This window comes from Macrobrachium rosenbergii, chromosome 7 (genome assembly GCF_040412425.1).
Source record: "Macrobrachium rosenbergii isolate ZJJX-2024 chromosome 7, ASM4041242v1, whole genome shotgun sequence".
NCBI lineage: Eukaryota > Metazoa > Arthropoda > Malacostraca > Decapoda > Palaemonidae > Macrobrachium > Macrobrachium rosenbergii.
The window spans coordinates 31609032-31628314 of NC_089747.1; the positions used below are offsets into that span (position 1 = coordinate 31609032).

The 19283-nt window shown below is 42.0% G+C and overlaps 1 protein-coding gene across 1 annotated transcript in view; it reads right to left on the reverse strand.

Moving 5' to 3' along the window:
- The window catches only part of Rint1 (RAD50 interactor 1), a 150639-nt gene that overhangs the window by 57826 nt on the left and 73530 nt on the right, over nt 1–19283 (reverse strand). The window contains exon 6 of the mRNA XM_067107067.1: nt 6447–6614. Coding sequence (XP_066963168.1) covers nt 6447–6614 — 168 coding nt within the window. The remainder of the gene's footprint in view (nt 1–6446; nt 6615–19283) is intronic.

The following is a 19283-nucleotide window of genomic DNA, read 5'->3' on the forward strand; positions in this document are numbered from 1 at the left end:
AGAGGCCCCGAGGACTGGGTTTCCTCCAAGGTTGTTCCCCAACCTTGATCTGAGGCATCTGTGTACAGATGAATATCGGGAAGAGGGGAGTCGATAGACCTTCCGGGTGTCAGATGCACTACTTCTGACCACCACAGATGATCCAACAGGCAAGAATCGCTCCCGACTATAACTGCATTCTCGCTGCGGAAGTCCCAGTGATTCCTGAGACATATCTGAAGAGAGCGCATCCGGAAATGAGACCCTACAATTAAAAGAGAGAGACATTCACCCTAAGAGGCTTCTCCAAGCTGGTACTGGCTGTTCCCTGTTGGAAAGGGACCCTTCGACCTGCTGAAGGACCAACTGGATCCTCTCCAGGGTTGAGAAAACCCTCAAAGGAAGAGAGAGATCCTCCTACCTGAATAGGTTAAAGATTCCATAAGAGTTCCCTCGCTCTTACTAGCTCCTCTAGAGAGGAGGCAAGGATCAACCAATCGTCTAGATACCTCAACACTCTGTACCCTCGATGATGCATAATTGCCGACACCGGAGACATGCGTTAGAAGCAACCACGTTCATCATACTGGCTACGTCATCATCCTTGAACAAAGAATTAGCTTAGGCTAAGGTGTTCTAAGCAATCCCTCTTATGAACATCCGGATACTGATGGGAAGATGACCAAGATAGAAATCTTGACTTTTCTGCTCTAAACGTCGTAGACGAAGCCAAAGCATTCGCCTGGTGAGCCAGACCCCTCGAGATAAATTTGTTAGGCTGCAAACAGCCATGGATCTGAAGGGACATAGCCATCACTCTTTTAGAACCCCATTACAGTAAACTTGACAGCATCCAGAGAGAGTGCGCAAGAGCCTAAGTCTGACTGCACATCACATCCTCCAAGCACCTGCTTCCCTAAGAGAAGTCCCTATGAGCCGAGACAATGCCAGAGACCTAGATAGGATTGCCTCAACCGATTCGTTGAATGGCAACCTGATACCTGCCAAAGGGTTACCTCGAACTGCGTAACTCATCTTACATGGAGAGAGAAGAGAAGAGTCCTGCCTATTAGAAGCCACTACTGACGCTATACGACCATCCACCTCCTCCAAAGCCTGTCTAACCCGATCGAACCAAACCAGCCAACACGAAAAAGAGGCAGGAGCTGCCTTAGTGGCATAAAAGGCCTCAAAAAAAAAAAAAAAAAGACTGAACTGACGAAATCGGGAGGTCTGGCGCTCCTGCTTGAGGGTATGAAGAAGTAACATACTCAAGCATGCGTCCGTAATTGTTACTGCTGGCAAGAGGACATTCGAAGTCCACCAGAATCTCCTGCACCTCCAGATAAGAATCCTGTTCAGCAATGTCTGAACGGTCTAAGACCGACGAAGGAGGAACTGAACGAAGCCTGGACAATGACAAAGAGTCCGCAAGCGGACCACCCTAACCAGAATGCTGAGCACCCACACCTAATCGGGAACCTGGAGCTGAATCCGCATAGTGGAACCCACCGGGAAGAAGAGAAGGCTGAACCAAGAAAACCCGGAGCCGATTCCCCGTTATTACTTAGGGGAAGACGAGTGAGAGTAGCCAAACCCACATTGCTAAACCCTGGGGGAGGATGCACAAACGAAACCGCTTGCAGAGGGATGGAAGTTGAAGAAGGAGGGAGAATGAAAGAGATAGAAGCTACTCTCGGAGTTATCGCCGTGGAAAATGCAGGTGATGAAAGCTGCAGACCGCTCAAAGAAGGTACCGCAAGCCCTGGCAAAACCACAGAGCACAAACCCGAACTGGAAGCAACAGGCAAACCCTGTGAAATACCTGATGCTACTGGAACAGCTGCTTGAAGTGGAAGCAAGGGGTTGTGCATACCCGAAGGGATGGAACATGAAACACCTGCGGCCAAATTCTGCCAAAACTGCGTTTTCACCTGTCCGGAAGCTCCTCCTACTGGAGGAGACTGTACTAAGGAAGGAAAGGCGAGAGACAGAGGAATAGCAGACGCATAAAAAAAGTTACCTGAGAAGAGGAAAGCCAAAAGTCAAAGAAGGAGAGAAAACAGAAGATGCGGAAACCGCAGGAAAGACTGGAGCAGAAGAAGAAGAGGCCGAAGAGGAGACTGAAAAAAAAGGAGCAGCAGAGAATGTGGGAGCAGGAGATGAAGCGATAGATAAGCAGACTGTACTGAGGAAGGAAAGGTGAGAAACAGAGGAACAGCAGACATATAAAAAAGGTTACCTGAGAAGAGGAAAACCCAAGAGTCGAAGGAGGGAAAATGGAAGATAACCCAGAAGAAAACTTAGAACGAAAGGACAGAAGGCGCACCGAATCTGGCCCCCCTTGATAATCCTGAAACATATCTGACATGAATTCTGGACACTACTCTGTCACATACTCTCTAATGTTAGAGAAACCATCAAAAGATAACCTCTCACCACAGGTCTGTACCCATTTGAAAGACCCAGCAAATCCGCCTTATATTCCGCCACATCCAATTGCAGGTCCCGTAAACTACTTTTAGAAGCCGAAAGGACACACCAGAACCCATCTTACTAGATGGAGGAGTAGAAAACACAGAGAAGGGAGAAACTACAGTAGAAGATTCAGAAACAGTCGGAAGTGAGTTAGGAGCTAGAGCAGAAGGATTCTGCACCACCGAAACTGAAACATTGACCTGAGACTGAGCCAGACAGAAAAGAAGGAAGGCAAAACTTTGCCAGAGCACAAAAAACACTCGAACCCGAAACCGTAACCCATCCAGGAGAATGACTCTGCACCCTTAATACCTTCTCCTCACTACTTAACCCAGACCTATCTTCCTTTATCACACCTAGATCTTGATCCTGACTAACATTATCAACATTAAATTTATCAGTACTACAAGGGGGTTTGGGGGGGGGGGGAACCTTCACTCCACGCCGAGGGGGCCAGCAGATCCTACCCACTCGGAGGCTTGCATTTCTGCCATTACCCTCAGCACCCGTTAGGGCTGGTTCTGGAACAGGCAGGGGAGCTGAAAAGGAAGAAGGATTAGACATCCTAACACTACTACTATCCCTATCTGAGGAATGTTGAAAAAGACTAGCTCTTAAATTTTCCATACTACTTGCAATCTTATCCTCTATCTGTTTGACTAACTCTGAACTCACTAAATCCATTAACTGATCTGTAGCAGAAGCCTGAGATACTTGAGGCAACGAAGAATCTGACTGATGTTTGCCGCCCTTACTAGCCAAAGACTTGCAATGACAAATGTAATCCTCCCTCTCTTGTGTCTTCTAATCAGAATATTCATCGCAATGAGTCTCCACATCACACTTAACTTTCCTACATACCTGACAGAATGTCAATCATGTCTCAAAGTACTCATCCGTCTCTGCAGGAAGAAGAAGCGATGAGCACTAGTCGAGGGGGCAGTAGAGGTCGACGTCAAAGCCGAAGGTGAGGCAGATGGTGAAAGAGTCTATGATGACCAATCAAGACCGAGAACCAGCAAGTCCAAATCCGAAAGACATTCCACGTCGAAGATATCCAGAATATTCAAGAGAGAAACGGTTAAATACAATCTAGGTCTTCACCAGAAGTCCAAAATACAAAGAGAAGTCGGGCAATAGGATTAAAACCTTGCACTGCAGAAGGAAACAACCTTCCAGCAGCGTGAACAAAAAGCAATTGATGAAAGTGGGAGTGTCGGCGCACACCTGTGTCAGCATTGCCAACCATTTGTTATGGTAGCTCAAGTGACAAGATTTTACCTGCAGCATTGGTAACACTGGCTTTTAAAATTCCCACTAGTGGGATGGGTAATTGACAGTTGTTCAGGCTAGTGGGATTAAGGGCAAATTCAGGTGTTCAGGGAGTGTATTGCAATCTGTCTATTTTGATAGCTTACACACAAAAAAACCCTAAAAAATACTTATACCTGAGTATTTTAATAGTTTTATCACTAAAAGTGCACTGAGTCATGAAAATATGAAAATACAGTAATTAGTGAATATTTCTCATTGAAAAATACTGTGAATGGGCGAATTTTCCACGAATAATGGGTAGATACGTTCCACAGAGAAATCCGCGAATATGTGAGTGCTATGGAGGTGGTTTTTTCCACCACCATCCTGACACTGAGAAAGGTAATGTCTACCAAGGTCAGCAAGACTTGAACATTAGCAGCAACCGTCTTCACAGGAGGGTTGTGGTTGCTTGTCCATCAAAAACCTGTGGGTTAAACACATGTGCCCAATCCTCAGATGCCTTATGGCAATTTCTCATATCGTTGGCATACTATTGTAGATCAAAAGAAAAGATGACTTAGTAATTTCCAACATTTTCTGGTTACTGCCAACTAAACTTTCGCATGAGATTTGCCAAGCTGTCTTTAATCTCACACAGAATGTTGGGAAAAAGTCTTGAAAGAGCAAAGAAGTCAGTCTTTCCAAAGAATTTCATGCAATACTCTTTGCCAAACTGCCTGCACATCATTACCTATCACACCTATATGGGCTGATACCCAACAAATTTAAATTCAGTACCACAATACCACTACGATCAACTCTAAAATCTCAAATCTATCCACTCTAAAATCTCAAAGGCAAATGAGTACTTGGTATTAACCCTTTGCAAGGAGTACAGTAAACTTAGGGTGTCACTATAAATTACAGTTTTTCCAGCAAATAGTTGAAATTTATGCAAAGAACCATCTGAGTTAAATATCTGGCAAAATAGCACCAAATGAAATTATTTTAAATTATGGGGCCGCAACCATCTATGTTAAAAAATCAGAGTTGTCAGATAAAGCATGAGCTATTTAAGCCTGAATGCAAGTAACAGAAGGAGGTTGTGAAGTGAACAATAAGCATGGTTGAAATAAACAGCAAAAGTATTTTACCCAATGTAAGAAAGTACAGGTTGACCATCACTAATCCGGCATCATTGGGACCTGGAGGGTGCCGGATTAGCCATTTTGCCAGATTAGCCATTTATTAGGCTAGAATACAGGAAACCCAGTAGCTAAGCACCTCATCTTAGAATTAAAATATACCATAAATCAGTACAAGTTGGATAATAAAGAAAAGACAATTATCAAATACAGGTAGTGCTCGAGACGATAATTCGACTTACGATATTTCGAGTTTCACGATGATGGGGTTAGCAATTAATACCGATAAAAATATTTAGAAATATTTTTAGAATTTGCGCAGAGTGCAGGCAGCAGCTACAATCAGGCAGCGAGAGAGACCAACTTACAATAGAAAAACTTCTTTTCCTCCATCTCTTTATTCCATCTGCTAGTTAAAAAAGTAAAAGAGAATGATAAAAGTATTGTTAGTAACGTTATACTCTTGCGTAAATGCATACAGCCATAAACAACCGAACGGGAAACTTGTTTTGCTAATAATCGTATCGGATAACAACTGTTTTGCTTGTATTTCAACCATCGTACAGTAATACACAATTACCGTAGTTATGTTACAATTGACGTTAAGTACTGTACAATAGGACTGATATATTTTTTACACTATACCCTTATTCGCTTTGGAGAAAAGATCGGCAGGGAAATATACTGCTACAGTAACTTAAAGCTGTAAGTTGTAGCTGAAGCTGAGAAAACAATGTTCAAGCTGCTAATGACCATAAATTATCGTGCATCGGCAACATGGATGAAACTCGACCGTAAATAAAACTGGAGAGATTGTATTTTAATCAAAACTACTGGGCATGAAAGAATACAAATTACTACCGTTTTCACGCCGATAAAAGATAAATACGTAAAGCTCGTATTATGATGAAATCAAGAGAAAATAGCGAACGGAATCTTGATTTTTTTACACAAAACATACATGCCCCCAAAATGGCCAGCCGCGATTCCTGCGAACGTCATATATTAACAAAAAAAAAGCTAAATTAATTTCACAACGAAACGTATTTAAGTTATATTTCGACTTAAAAACACTTTGTATAACGAAAAATATCCGTGTCCCAAATAAATAAAGTATCCATATTCATTTACACTAACTAGAAGCAAGAAAAGCGCTTTGAACTTAGTTAAATGCGGCGAAATAAACACCAGGATATCGTGAATGCAGCGAAATAAACACCGGGATATCGATTCCCAAAACAAAACATTGATCGCAATTTATAATACAAAAGCAATATGAGAATATACGCAACTGGAAACAATGTAGTAAATCATAACTTTTTAAAAGATCCATGAAAAAGATGCACATTCGTTATGTTGATGTTTGTATAATACTGTTAATATGTGAATAGAGTTCAGTATAATGTAGGCTTGGCTACCAGTTTGTTGATGCAGCACACTGCGCCACCAAATCAATAACGAGTTACGCAGCGACCGGAAATTTGAAAATTAGTGCGAAACATTGAAATTACTCTCTAGCCGAAATTTGTGCCGGATTACTGATTGCCGGATTAGTGATGGTCAACCTGTAATAAGATTTCAACTCACCTTTGCAGATGTGTTTTTATGATTGCACTGGTTGAGGACAGGCTGTATGCGCATATTCAGGAAGTTTTCATGCGCAGCGATCCACTTAAGGACTTGAGTGAAATACCATTCTGGATTTTCCCTGCTGTTGGTTGCTTTGCTGCCAGTGAAATGAAACAAAAAACGTACCTGTAACAAGAGAACCAACTTCAATGTGGAAACTTGCAGCTATACTCAATATTGTTTCCTAGCTCTTAATCTGCTAGCTTACACACTACTCTGCATGTTTGCTTTTATAAATCTATATTCAATTAAGAAGTAACTTTTCTATTTTATAATACCATTATTCTGAATTTTCCATTTTTTTAACTATCAAATTAAATAAATATATACTACATGACTGGCAAACAATTTGACATGAAACACCAGAAGAGAGGCAGCCAAAAGTATCAGGGAAAGAAGAAAGAAATTTCAAAATTTTGACAACACTCATCAGAATACCTACAGTATACATCAAGTGTTACTGACCCATAAGCTTGAAAGTAGTCAAAGAAATAATAAATGTATGCAGATTTGGATTTAGGATAAAGTAGTAAGTTAAACTGTTATCAGGTACTCACCCTTTCCTGCCATATACACTCATCACACCTCATCAAGTTTTTACACACAGTAATTGAGTAAAAGAGGAACAGACATGAAGTTTTCATAATAAAACTAATATTGTAATACTTACCTGAACACCTGAATTAGCCCTGGTCACTGACCAGCCCGAACTACATCCCCATAGCTTTTACCCACTAAGTGGGTAATAAACTGTCAGCGTTACCAACGCTTACAGGAAAATCTTGTCAAATGAGTTACCTGAAGTATCGTTAGCAACACTGCTGCAAGTCCCGGCCGAGTGAGGCCGAGATCCCCAATTGCGTTATCCACTATTCAAATTGAAGTGGGGAGGAGGGTGGGAATCATTCAGGTGTTCAGGTAAGTATTACAATATTAGTTTTATTATGAAAACTTCATATTGCAATACACTCCCTGAACACCTGAATTAGCCCGATTAACAAAATTTTGTGGAGGTGGGATCAATCTAATTCAGCCCGACCTGCCATCAGGGAAAGCAGGTAACTCATTATTCGCCTACTCTGTATAAATGAATGTATCCTCACCTGGTTATCCCACTCGGCAGGTGAGAATGTCTGTAGAGAGAGTACCCCCGACGTCAGTCTCATGTTTAGGTACTTTCTGAGTCGAGCTACCTCTCATGTGGTATTCAAACCTCCTCATGGATAGAGAGTAGCAAAATAAAAACCAACCTACCATGAGGCTAATCACAGCCTCCCATGATTAGTGGAGAACGATGAACCTCCCATGTGGCTAATCAAAGCACTCTCACTTATGGAGGGTCTGAGTCGAGCTACCTCTCATGTGGTATTCAAACCTCCTCATGGATAGAGTGTAGCAAAAAAAAAAAAAAAAATTAAAACCAACCTACCATATGGCTAATCACAGCCTCCCATGATTAGTGGAGAACGATGAACCTCCCATGTGGCTAATCAAAGCACTTTCATGTATGGAGGGGTACGATGAACCTCCCATGTGGCTAATCAAAGCACTCTCATGTATGGAGGGGCACGATGAACCTCCCATGTGGCTAATCAAAGCACTCTCATGTATGGAGGGGTACGAAGAACCTCCCATGTGGCTATTGTAGCCTCTCATGTATGGAGGAGAAGTTGAGTGTGCAGGATCTTCGAGTTCTTCGTCGTCCGTTGCCGCCGATGTCTGTGCAGAAGAGGTTGAAGAAACCAAATCTGTCCACTGGATCTGCCTATCTTCACAGTACTAAAGTCAACTTCATATTCTCACTATGAACCCCGACTAACAGAGAATCCAAAATTCCAAATTTCCTGACTACATTCATTACCTATAGTTCCCCCCACCCTTAACATTACTACGTAATTATAAGATCAAGTTGGTCGTCGCAAAGGGAACAAGCGAGAAATTCTTCTTCGAATAAAACAACGTTTTTAGGTAGAAGTGAAAAACGACACCGACTTCCAAGTGGCCGCCTCTGAGAACCTCTGCACTAAGAGAGTACCCCCTTAGCTAATTGAACGCACCCACGATAGAAGGGTTAGCGGCTACACACGGACTAAGAGAATACCTTTCATGTAAAAAGGAGAACGATGCATCTCCCAAGTGACTATTCAGAGCCTACCCATTAAGGAGGGAATGAGGCAGTGAGCCGAGCCAATGACCCTCCGCCCTGCAAGTTGCGGCAAAGGCCGACGAGCGCAGAAGTATCCCAGCGCCGACTAAACAACCTAGGCTAGCCTATGAGAGCACCTCTTTGGACTCTCGTAGGTAAACTATCAAAGACTAGGATACTTAAGATACTCTGAACTTAAGTTCATGTGATTATACTATCACTGTTGCTTAAAATTCTAAAGCCTAAAAAGGAATTTCCTATCTGGTTAACCTAATAATCACAGCACTACGTGAATACTACCTTAGCTAAATGAGCGCACCCTAGATAATAGACTCCGCCGTTAAACGTGGACTAAGAGAATAACCTTCCGAGTCTTCGCACGAAGAGAATACCACCTCAGCTAACTGAACGTGTTATATGAAGGTATTTCATCAGAAATTCCTCCTGGTGTTTGGTTATATGTGTTTGGAACTCAGTCAGAGTTTGGTTATGACATCTTCAGTTTCTCCATGGCTGTAGAATAAGACTGTTTTTGGAAGATCAGACCAATGTTCTGCAGGATTTCAGACAAACTCCATAGTGGTTTTTCTTGTATTTCGTATAAAGACTTATTTACAAAAGAATACAATTGGTCTACAGGATGAATCTAATATCTAAGCTGTCACACTTTTACTTAGTTCCCAAGGACTTCCCAACGTGACTTTGCCTCCAGCTCTGAGCAAAAGGAGAACGCTGAGTTTATGCAAACGGATGCTAATGTATGATGACGCACTGTCTTAAAGCACTACACAGGTACTTATTGATGACGTCAGAATACAATAGCCTTCCTTTCATGTGCGATAGAGACCATCTTAGATTTACTAAGAAACGTAGAAATGGATAAATGAAATATGACAAACGCACCCTAGACAGGAGAATTCGCCACTATACGCAGAGGGGCGAATTGAACGTCTCCTAAGTGAAGGAAGAGAACAAAGACGGACTCGCAAGCAACTACCTCCAGAATAGAAGACTCTGAACCATTCCTTAGAAAACAAGATGAACTGGACATACTCCGAATACTGTGCGGTAAGGCATAAACCTCGCACCACACGAGAATCGTGAAGTGTGCCCGCAACTGTGTTCGTGAAGTGTGCCTGCAACTGTGTTCGTGAAGTGTGCCCGCAACTGTGTTCGTGTAGTGAGCGCTCATGAACCAGGAACCAAGAACCATTTCTCCGAAAGAAACTAATCGCTTCCTTCGACCGCGGACGGGAAGGATTCCGCGGAGAGACAAGAAGTGTACACGGAAGCGGACGGAGTTTATCAACCATTGATAATTAATCGCATTGGACATAAAGATATCCCTGCTGATGCCGGAACCGAACACTGCAGATAAGAACCTTAAACGAACGAAGAAGAGCTTAAGCCTCGGCCACGACTTCCGGAAGAAGAGAAATACTTATTTCCCGCCTACGAAACTGGCCTAGGAAAACTTCCCGAAGCTCGCCCATTGTTTTATCCTGCAGCTAAAGCCGAAAGAAAGAAATAAAACATCTAACCAATTATCTTAACATTAGAACTTCCGACAAATCTCACGAGGGAGCCCGAGGGAACGTAACAAGTCAAAGAAGATCTTACTGCTAGAAATTTCAGGAAAATAGAAAATGTACTGCAAAGTGCTGAGCGGTAGCCAGCAATAGCCAAAAACGAAAAGAATCTTGACTTTCCGAAGGAATAAGAGAAAACCAGCTATTTCAGTTATGGCAGGCCTAAAGATGGAATGACCTTCCTTACGACACAGACTTCCCCATGTCAAGTTGATCTGGTAAAGCTACGGGTTGACTTCTGAAGCTGAAGGAAACACTGTCTAGACATAACTTTAGAGTGTCTGGAGTGTCAGCTGTTCGCTCGGCAGTCGCCCGCAACTAGGTTCATCACGCAAGAGTTTGGATGATAATGGTGAAAATGCGGTTGTCTAAAAGATCTTCCGCATGAGGAGGAATATCGGAACTTCCGTAAGGAGCATTAGGAATTCCGGAACCGAGGGTGTTAGAGCCAGCAAGGAGCTAGAGTCACAGACGTCTTGACACTACCGCAATTCCTGAACATCTGATGAATGAGACCGAATGGCGGAAAGTATACACCTCTACGTTCTAATGATCTTGTTCCCCCCGAGTTCTCAGATACGACACGGCAGTTACGATGTCGCAAAGCAGACCCACATTGTGTTGCGCACTAGGACTGAGAAACACCTGAGGTCTTCCTTTATAGCCTTGATGTTCCTGAAGGTTATGACTCCTCTCGTTCCCTGTCCCTCCAGAGGCCCAAAGCCTGGGTCCTCCAAGGTTGCTCCCCAACCTTGATATGAGGCATCTGAGTACAGATGACCGTCAGGAAGAGGGGAGACTATAGACCTTCCAGATGTCAGATGCGCTTCTTCTGACTATCACAGACAATCTGACAAGCGAGAATCGTTCCAGATTATACCTGAATTCTCGATGTGGAAGTCCCAGCAATTCCTGAGACATACCTGAAGAGAAAGCATGCGGAGACACAAGAACCCTGGAATTAGAGAGAGAGAGAGAGAGAGAGAGAGAGAGAGAGAGAGAGAGAGAGAGAGAGAGAGAGACATTCTCCCTAACAGGCTTCTTCAAGAGGGTACCGGCCATTCCCTGTTAAACAGGAACCCTCTATTCTATATTTTGTCCTTTCAACGATGCATTTTTGCCGAAACTGGAGACATGACTTAGAAGCAACAAGTTCGTTATACTGGCCTCATCCCTGAACCCGGAGCAGCCACACTAAACATAGCTTGCTGTGACGCTACTGCTGACGACGGCTACACGAAAAAGACCATGGAGGAGATATCCTCCTCCCTAAAAGACTGTTGCAGAGCGCAAAAGGCGCCCACAACAGAACCCTCTCCGAATGTCCGGATAGTGAGGCGGAAGCTTCAAAAGAAGCCCCTCCTCTTCTGCCAAAGAACGTTGTATAGTCAGGCGACATGTTAACCTGGTATGCCAGCCTTACTGACACCGAAGTGAAGAGGTGTCAGACAGTACCGGACCAGAGGGAGAAATCATCTTGTTTGAGCAAACTACCGGTTCTGTCGCATATAGCAACTCTAACATCGTTGCTTCGGTAGTGTACGCTCATCCGGAACCTTGGATTGAGGATACGTGAGGATGAAGTCTACCATCCGCTTATACTCATTCTCATTGGCTGAAGGCGAACTAATATCCGGTACCGGATCCTCTACTTCAAATGAACAATCTTTGTACCGGATCCTCTACTTCAAATGAACAATCTTTGTCGGACTGGTTCGACCGAGCCAGAACAGGAAAAGAGGCAGACCAATCCCTAGCAAACGCCGAACTCGAAAACCCGGAACTGCTACACCTGGGTGCGTGAGAAGGACACCTGATGTATCAATCGGGAACATACTGGAGGCACCAAAGTCTAGGTTGAGCCAACCCCGCACCACCCAACAGGGATGATGCAACACCTGGGCAGACCACGCCCACTCCTGAGAGAGAAGAGGCCGCAACACCCGAACCACTCAAATCCGGATGTATCAAAACCGCATGAGAGTGGGAATCCGGAACTGAAGACCCAGAACCAACATGGATACCTAGACGGAGGGAAGAGAAAACCGCCAGCAAGTTGAGAAAGAAGAAGCCGAAGGAGGGAAGAAGGAAGAACCCACACTCGGAGTAACCACCGGAGTGCCCAACGCCGACGTTGGACAGATGGAGAAGGTCCCAACCGGACCGAAACTCAAAGGAGTATTGAAGGGGAAGTTACGAGGTACCGAACCGAAGGTAACAGAAGAAGGTAGTTACCAACTATCCTGGAGAATGGAAAGGCTGCGGAAACTATCGGAGCTGATACACTGAACGCTGGCGCAGGCGAATCGCCGATTGCCGTAGCATCTGCAAGAATCGCGGAGGATACATTACAATGAGGAAACTATTGGTGCTGATACACTGAACGCTGGCACAGGCGAAACGCAGACTGCCGTAGCATCCACAAGAATCGCGGAGGATACATTACAATGAGGAAATTATTGGTGCTGATACACTGAACGCTGGCGCCGGCGAATCGCCGACTGCTGTAACATCCGCAAGAATCGCGGAGGATACATTACAATTAGGAACCCATAAAGAAATAAGGAGTTGCTGACACCTCCGCAAACAACGGAGAAGCAACTAGACCAGATGCCTGAGAAACCACCGGATTGCAAAAGGTGATAAGACAACGGATCCGTAAAAAAATACCCTTTCCTTAACCCCAACAGAGAGAGGGGGCCGCTGAGCTCTAAAATACAGGGTTGAAGCAAGAAAGCCTTGCTCTGCTGAGTTAAAAACCAAGAAAACAGGATGCGCAACAAAGACCCTGAGAGCCCCCCAAAGAGCGGACCAAAAAGAATATTGAGAAGGGCAATGGAAGAAGGCTTAGAAGAAAAAGGGGGGAAAAGGGAAAATTTCTGTAGCAGCCGAAGAGGCCATAGATTTCAAAGAAAATAGACTGGTTCTGTTCCCCCCGCCCCTGATAATCTTGATAGACATTATCAAAACAGAAAATTCTTTAAAACATGATCATGAGTATTGGAAAAACTCGATCGCCAGAATTACCACCAACGCAAGACGAACGAAATTTTAAACCCCCAGAGGAAAAGGAACCTTCGAAGAAGGAATAATCAAGGAAAAACAAAAATTCAGAACCAGATACATCAGAAACCAAATCTGAACGACCCTCCACGGATCTGGAAACCTTTGTTGCACAGAGCACGAAGCAGGAAATAAAACCAACGATTGATCTGAATGAGAGACCTAAACCCAAAGAAGACCATGCTCAACTACTTTCCTGAATACTTCCTAATTAGAATTCCTACCCTTCTGAGTGATTCCTAATTCTAAATCCACCTTAGAACTTACGCTTTTAGAGGGAAGGGGGAAAATCTGCTGCCAACACTGCCTGTTCCGCGCCGGGGGGGCCGGCAGATCCTACCTTTGAGGTTTGCGGTTCTCCATGACCCCCGCACCCGTTAGGGCTGGTTCTGGAACAGGCAGGGGGGCTGAAAAAGAACGATTAGTATCTACAACACAATTACTACTATCCTTATCTCTATTTTCCGTTAATTTAGTCATAAAGCTAGAAAAATAGACTAGACACACTCAGCTAGTAACTTGTCCTCTAACTTTTTGAATAATTCTTCCATCTGATCTACCGACCAAGACTCGTCACCTATCTGACTGATACTACACTGCATCTTCCTACATAAAATACAAACAGAATGTCGATCGTGTTTGAGGGTACTCATCCTACACTTGCAGGACGTGTAGGGGCGATGAGCATCAGCATCTCCAGACAGTAGAAGGCCGTGTCGTCGAAGATGTAAACGAAGTTGAAGTATCGGCGCTTGCAGACGGCGACGTCTTCTTGTTTGACTTAACCAAACGAGACCAAAGTCAAAATCGGGAGAGAAGTTCCAAATCCTATCAATAAAGTGTCCATCCAGGAGGAAATGCATTGAAAACGTCCAAATCGTGATCTGATGTCCAAATTCTTGAATGGGGGTCGGGCTAATGACCAAAAGGTTCGCCTGATGTGGGGCACACCCACACAGCATGGCGAACAAAAAGCAATTGGGGATCTCGGCCTCACTCGGCCGGGACTTGCAGCAGTGTTGCTAACGGTACTTCAGGTAACTCATTTGACAAGATTTTCCTGTAAGCGTTGGTAACGCTGACAGTTTATTACCCACTTAGTGGGTAAAAGCTATGGGGATGTAGTTCGGGCTGGTCAGTGACCAGGGCTAATTCAGGTGTTCAGGGAGTGTATTGCAATTTGATATTTAAAGTATGGACAAAGGCAGAATACATATAATGAAAATTATTATTTTTTCTTAACTTTGCTGGGCTGGTATCGCCAAGTCATTGTCTGGGTTGCAACCTGCCACTTGAGGATCTGACCCCAACTACTCTAATATCTTTGTACTCCAATACCCTCCTAAGTATCCTTGCTTTGACCAGCAGCACACTTTTTGGGAGCAATCCCATTTCAAGGTTTGTGCATCCAGTCCTCTCCAAGATTTTCCCTGAGATCCTGGGATGACACCTAGTGCTCTGAGGATGATAGGTGATACTGACACTTCAGCTTTCCATGGTCTCACTTCCATCTTTATATTTTAAGCTTTTATATTTTTTTTTCTTTATTTTTGTCCTTACCTACTGTGTACCGTAGTGCAACTACATCTATCAGATACTTTATGGGTTTCTTTATTCAATACAGTTAAGTCTGGTCTTGAAGCCTGTATCACATGGTCATTCCTTACACCACAGTCCCATAGTGCCTTGATTTTTTTTGTTTTCTAGCAATATATCTGCTATATGGCTCTGCCACCACATGTCAGTTATTTTCTTTGCAGATCTTTCAGTGCAAAGCCTTGCCAAACTGTGTCATGTCTTCTCCTGTATCCAATTTGAGCTAACGCTGGACTTCTTACTTATGATGTGGCTAATGGGTTCCATATTCTGTTCACATTTGCAGCCCATTAGTGATGTTGATATTTGACCACTTATTTGACTTTGGACATTTTATGTACATACTGCTTGGACTTGTACTTCCATCAGCATACCTTCAGTCTTCTTGAGTTCTCCCTAGACAGCTATTGCCAACTTCCATCTCAAGCTACATCTTGAATCTCCCTCTTGTACTGGCCATGCATATTTTTTTTTTTTTTTTCATTTCTTTTTCCTTTGGTTTGTGATCCATTCCTTATCCTTTTTAGGCTCTTTGTTGACAAAATGGAGCTTTTCATTTCAAGCTTCCCAAAAGTTCTTTACTTGATACAGTTCTCCACAATTTGCATACCTCTTCCACTTTTTCTTCTTGCTCTTGGATGTAGTACTTTACTGATGATCATTAGCTTTATTGTTTTTTTGTCTTCAATTGTCCAGCCTACTATTCCTCCACTGTATCTTGCCACTGGCACAGCCCAGGTATTCATTGCCTTCATACCATTTTCATTATTGACCTTGGACTGTAGTATTGCCTTCTTCCAGGAGAATATTCCCTTCTGTTTACTTTCGTTTCTTGGTGTTTGATATTGTCAGCCTCCAGGATTCCCAGATATTTGTAGCCAGTCTCTCCTATGCCCTCGATGATTTTTTTCATCTGAGAATTGAATTCAGTAACGCTGGATGGTCGTTCGTTTTGCTATATTCACAACTACACATTCGTCAATACTGAACTCCATTTTTATATCTTCAGTTATGATCCAAACTGTCTGCAGAAGGGAATCTGGCTCTCAGAACCTTTTCCATAAATCGTTAAGTAATCCATGAACATTAAGTGATTGATGGTTGCCTTGTCTTTCAAGTTGGTGGTCATTCTTATTATGCTTCCTTTATGCATACAGAAAGCAGTTAGGTACCTGCAACGCTCTATTATATTTGACACGCCATTTACAAGAGAACCTTCATAAGGGTCGTAAGTGTAGAGTAATTCAAATAGATTTTAGTGATGCTTTTGGTTTAGTAAATCACAGGGTACTTATTTATAAACTACAGAATCTTGGAGTGGGTGGATATATTTTGGGATTACTTCAAGATTTCCTTACAGGTAGGCAGAAGCAAGTTGCTATTGAAGGGATCTCTACTGAACCAAGGCCTACTGTATCTGGAGTTCCACAGGGTAGTGTTCTAAGTCCGCTGCTATTTTTAGTGTATACAAGTGATTTGATTGTTGGTCTGGGAAAAAAGATTGTTCAAAATGCAAATGATGCAACACTTGTGGGTGTAGTAGTCTCTGCTTATGAGAAATGAAGCTGCCCTTAGTCTCAAGTGTGACATGGAGTGGATTAGTGAATGGTGCAGTCGATGGAGTGTAAGGCTGAACTCCAGCAAAATGAAAACACTATTGATTAGCAGATCTTGTACACATTTTCCACCCCATCCTCCCCTTCAGGTGGATGGGATTCTGCTGAATGAGCCTGAAGCTTTAACTACTCTTGGTGTAACTTTAGACTCACATCTTTACTTTTGAGAAACATCTAATGAAAGTGCCAGCAAATGCTGCCTGTAAGTTAGGTATTGTACATAAGACCTCATATATTTATAACTGATAAAATCAATGATATCTGTTTTAGGTCATTTGTCCTTCCTTTACTAGAATACTGTTCTCTGGTGTAGGTCTGCCTCTGCCAGAGATTTATCTCTTTTCAATGGAGTGGTTCATGGTGATAGGTTTTTGTTTCCTAACATTGTAAGTTATGACTTGGACCACTGACTGATGGTCTCTTGTTTGTAAACTTTTCATGAGTTGTATTTCAACAGAGATCTTTCTCATTTACAATTGATCCCTGATCCTCTTTTCCTGCCAAGAGTAACCAGATGTGCTGAACAGCAGCACCAATATGCAGTAAATATGCCTCGCTGTCTAACTTCTCAGTTCCAGAGATCCTTTATTCCTCACACCACTGGACTGTGGAACAGTCTCCCTGAGGATGTTGTGCAACTGAAACTTCAAAAGTTTAAGTACAGATGCAATGCATAATTACCCTAAAACAATTCTTGTATTTTAATAATTTACTTACATTTTTAATCTATTTATTTATTAATTTGTTAATTTACTTTTTCTCTTCTAATAACTGATCTCTTCTTTCTGTATTTCATATTACCTTCTGTTACTTCTTTCAAATGAACACCAAATTCATTAGAAGCTTGAATTTCAAGTAAATAGTCCCTGTTGGCTTGTTCCATGTGAATACGATTCATCTTCTTAATAATAATAATAATAATAATAATAATAATAATAATAATAATAATAATAATAATAATAATAATAATAATAGTGAATCCACTTGGAGGATTCCTCTTCCTATGATTACCTCTAACCATGTCGTTCCTGACACTATTAGGGTTGTTTACCAGTGCTGCATCATGTTGAGGAATAAAATTACTAAGTTGTCTGCAACTTTATATATCTTCAAGCACTCAATCAAAGGCCTTCCTATAGCCAATCTATGCCATACTTAAGTTTTTCTTATTTTTCTTGTAATCCTCATAACCTCCTTATCCACTAGGAATTGGTATTTGGTCCCCCTGCATTTCCTGTGGCATCCTTTCTGCTGCTTGCATATGGCATTTGTTTTCCCCAGGGAGCTGAACAGCTCATCATTCACGATTCCTGTTAGTAATTTGATTAGCAGCCATGTGATAAGTTAAGTTACTAATTGCCTTGTCCTTTCTTAGTCTTTTTGTACTAATGATGTTCTCCTTGTTCTTCATCCAATGTGGTTCATCCTTCAGTTACGCATGTTCATATTTGCTGTTGCTGGACAATTTTCATGTAGTTTTGAGGAAAGAGGTATATGTAATTATATACAAATGTATAATGTGTAACTGTACAGTATGTATTTAATAGTGATCAGCTTCTAATAAACATATGACAAATAATTAGCCTGTACACTTGCACTTGTGATGGCCTTGGGGCTTTTCAGTTAGAAACCTTTCTCTTCTGATTTCTTACGTTGCTAGGTGTGATGATAATCTCTTCTTGTATAACTCTGCTTTGTTCTTCAATCTTCCAGTCCTGCAGTCATATTCCATTCTTTTTATGGAAAACTGGGCTGCTCCAGATGTTTTCTCAGAATCTCTTAATGGTTTGACCTCTAGGACTGCTTTTTCCTTGCTGTAGTAGTTCACTCACTCTTTCCTAATTTGCGTCGAAGAGCTTGTTCAGTGAATATGCTGTGAAGCTATCTTCAAACCTTTATTCTATTGTTGATTTTGCTTTTATTCTTTATTTGAGGTCTTCTTTAACCACAGTTGTTCCTTGTCTGTTAGGATGAACTTCTTTTTTAGCAAGCTTTTCCCTTTTTCATTTACTTCTTCAATCCATGCCAGATGTTTCCTTTAACCTTACTGTATGATATGTATTCTTTTTCTTCTTTGTCCTTTAGTTCTTTATTTTCACTATGGCTCCTATTATCTCAATCGCCAGTTTAGCCCCAGCATATACGAGATCACTGGTTTCAGTGGTACTGTTGGTCAAATTCCTTACTCAACTTCCTTACTTTTCTCATTCAGTAGGTGGTGATTATATATCCTTTCAGTGGTGGTAGCCCACATGTATAGTTTCTTTGTGCAAAATATTACCTTTGTTTATCTGAGGGGTTCATTTACTATCATCAAATAGCTTTGAGGAAAAAGGTACATGTAATTATATACAAAATATATGATGTATAACTATAAAGTGTATACTTAATAGAGCCGTTTCCAATTTGAGCATGTGAGAAATTCCTGCTGTAAATAACACTTATGACCCACTAAATATTCACGATTAAAACAATTAAAAATAGAACTGTGTTGCGTTTTAAAGAATTGAGACCAATCACTACCCAAAATTCACTGATCACTTAGTTGATCAAAAAAATTTCACTGATTAACAATCTAATTAAGAAGTACAGGTTCAGAAAGTAGATTTCATCATGTAACACTCTAATCAAGAAGTACACATTTGAAAACTATGTTGTTTTCATTATCAAAAGCATCCTTTAACTGTAATATTCACTTCATATCAGCCACATTTTTCTCATGAAGAACCAAGGTAGGTGTTTGTTACATAAATAACACTTGCTTTAGCATCCAAAAAAGGTACTG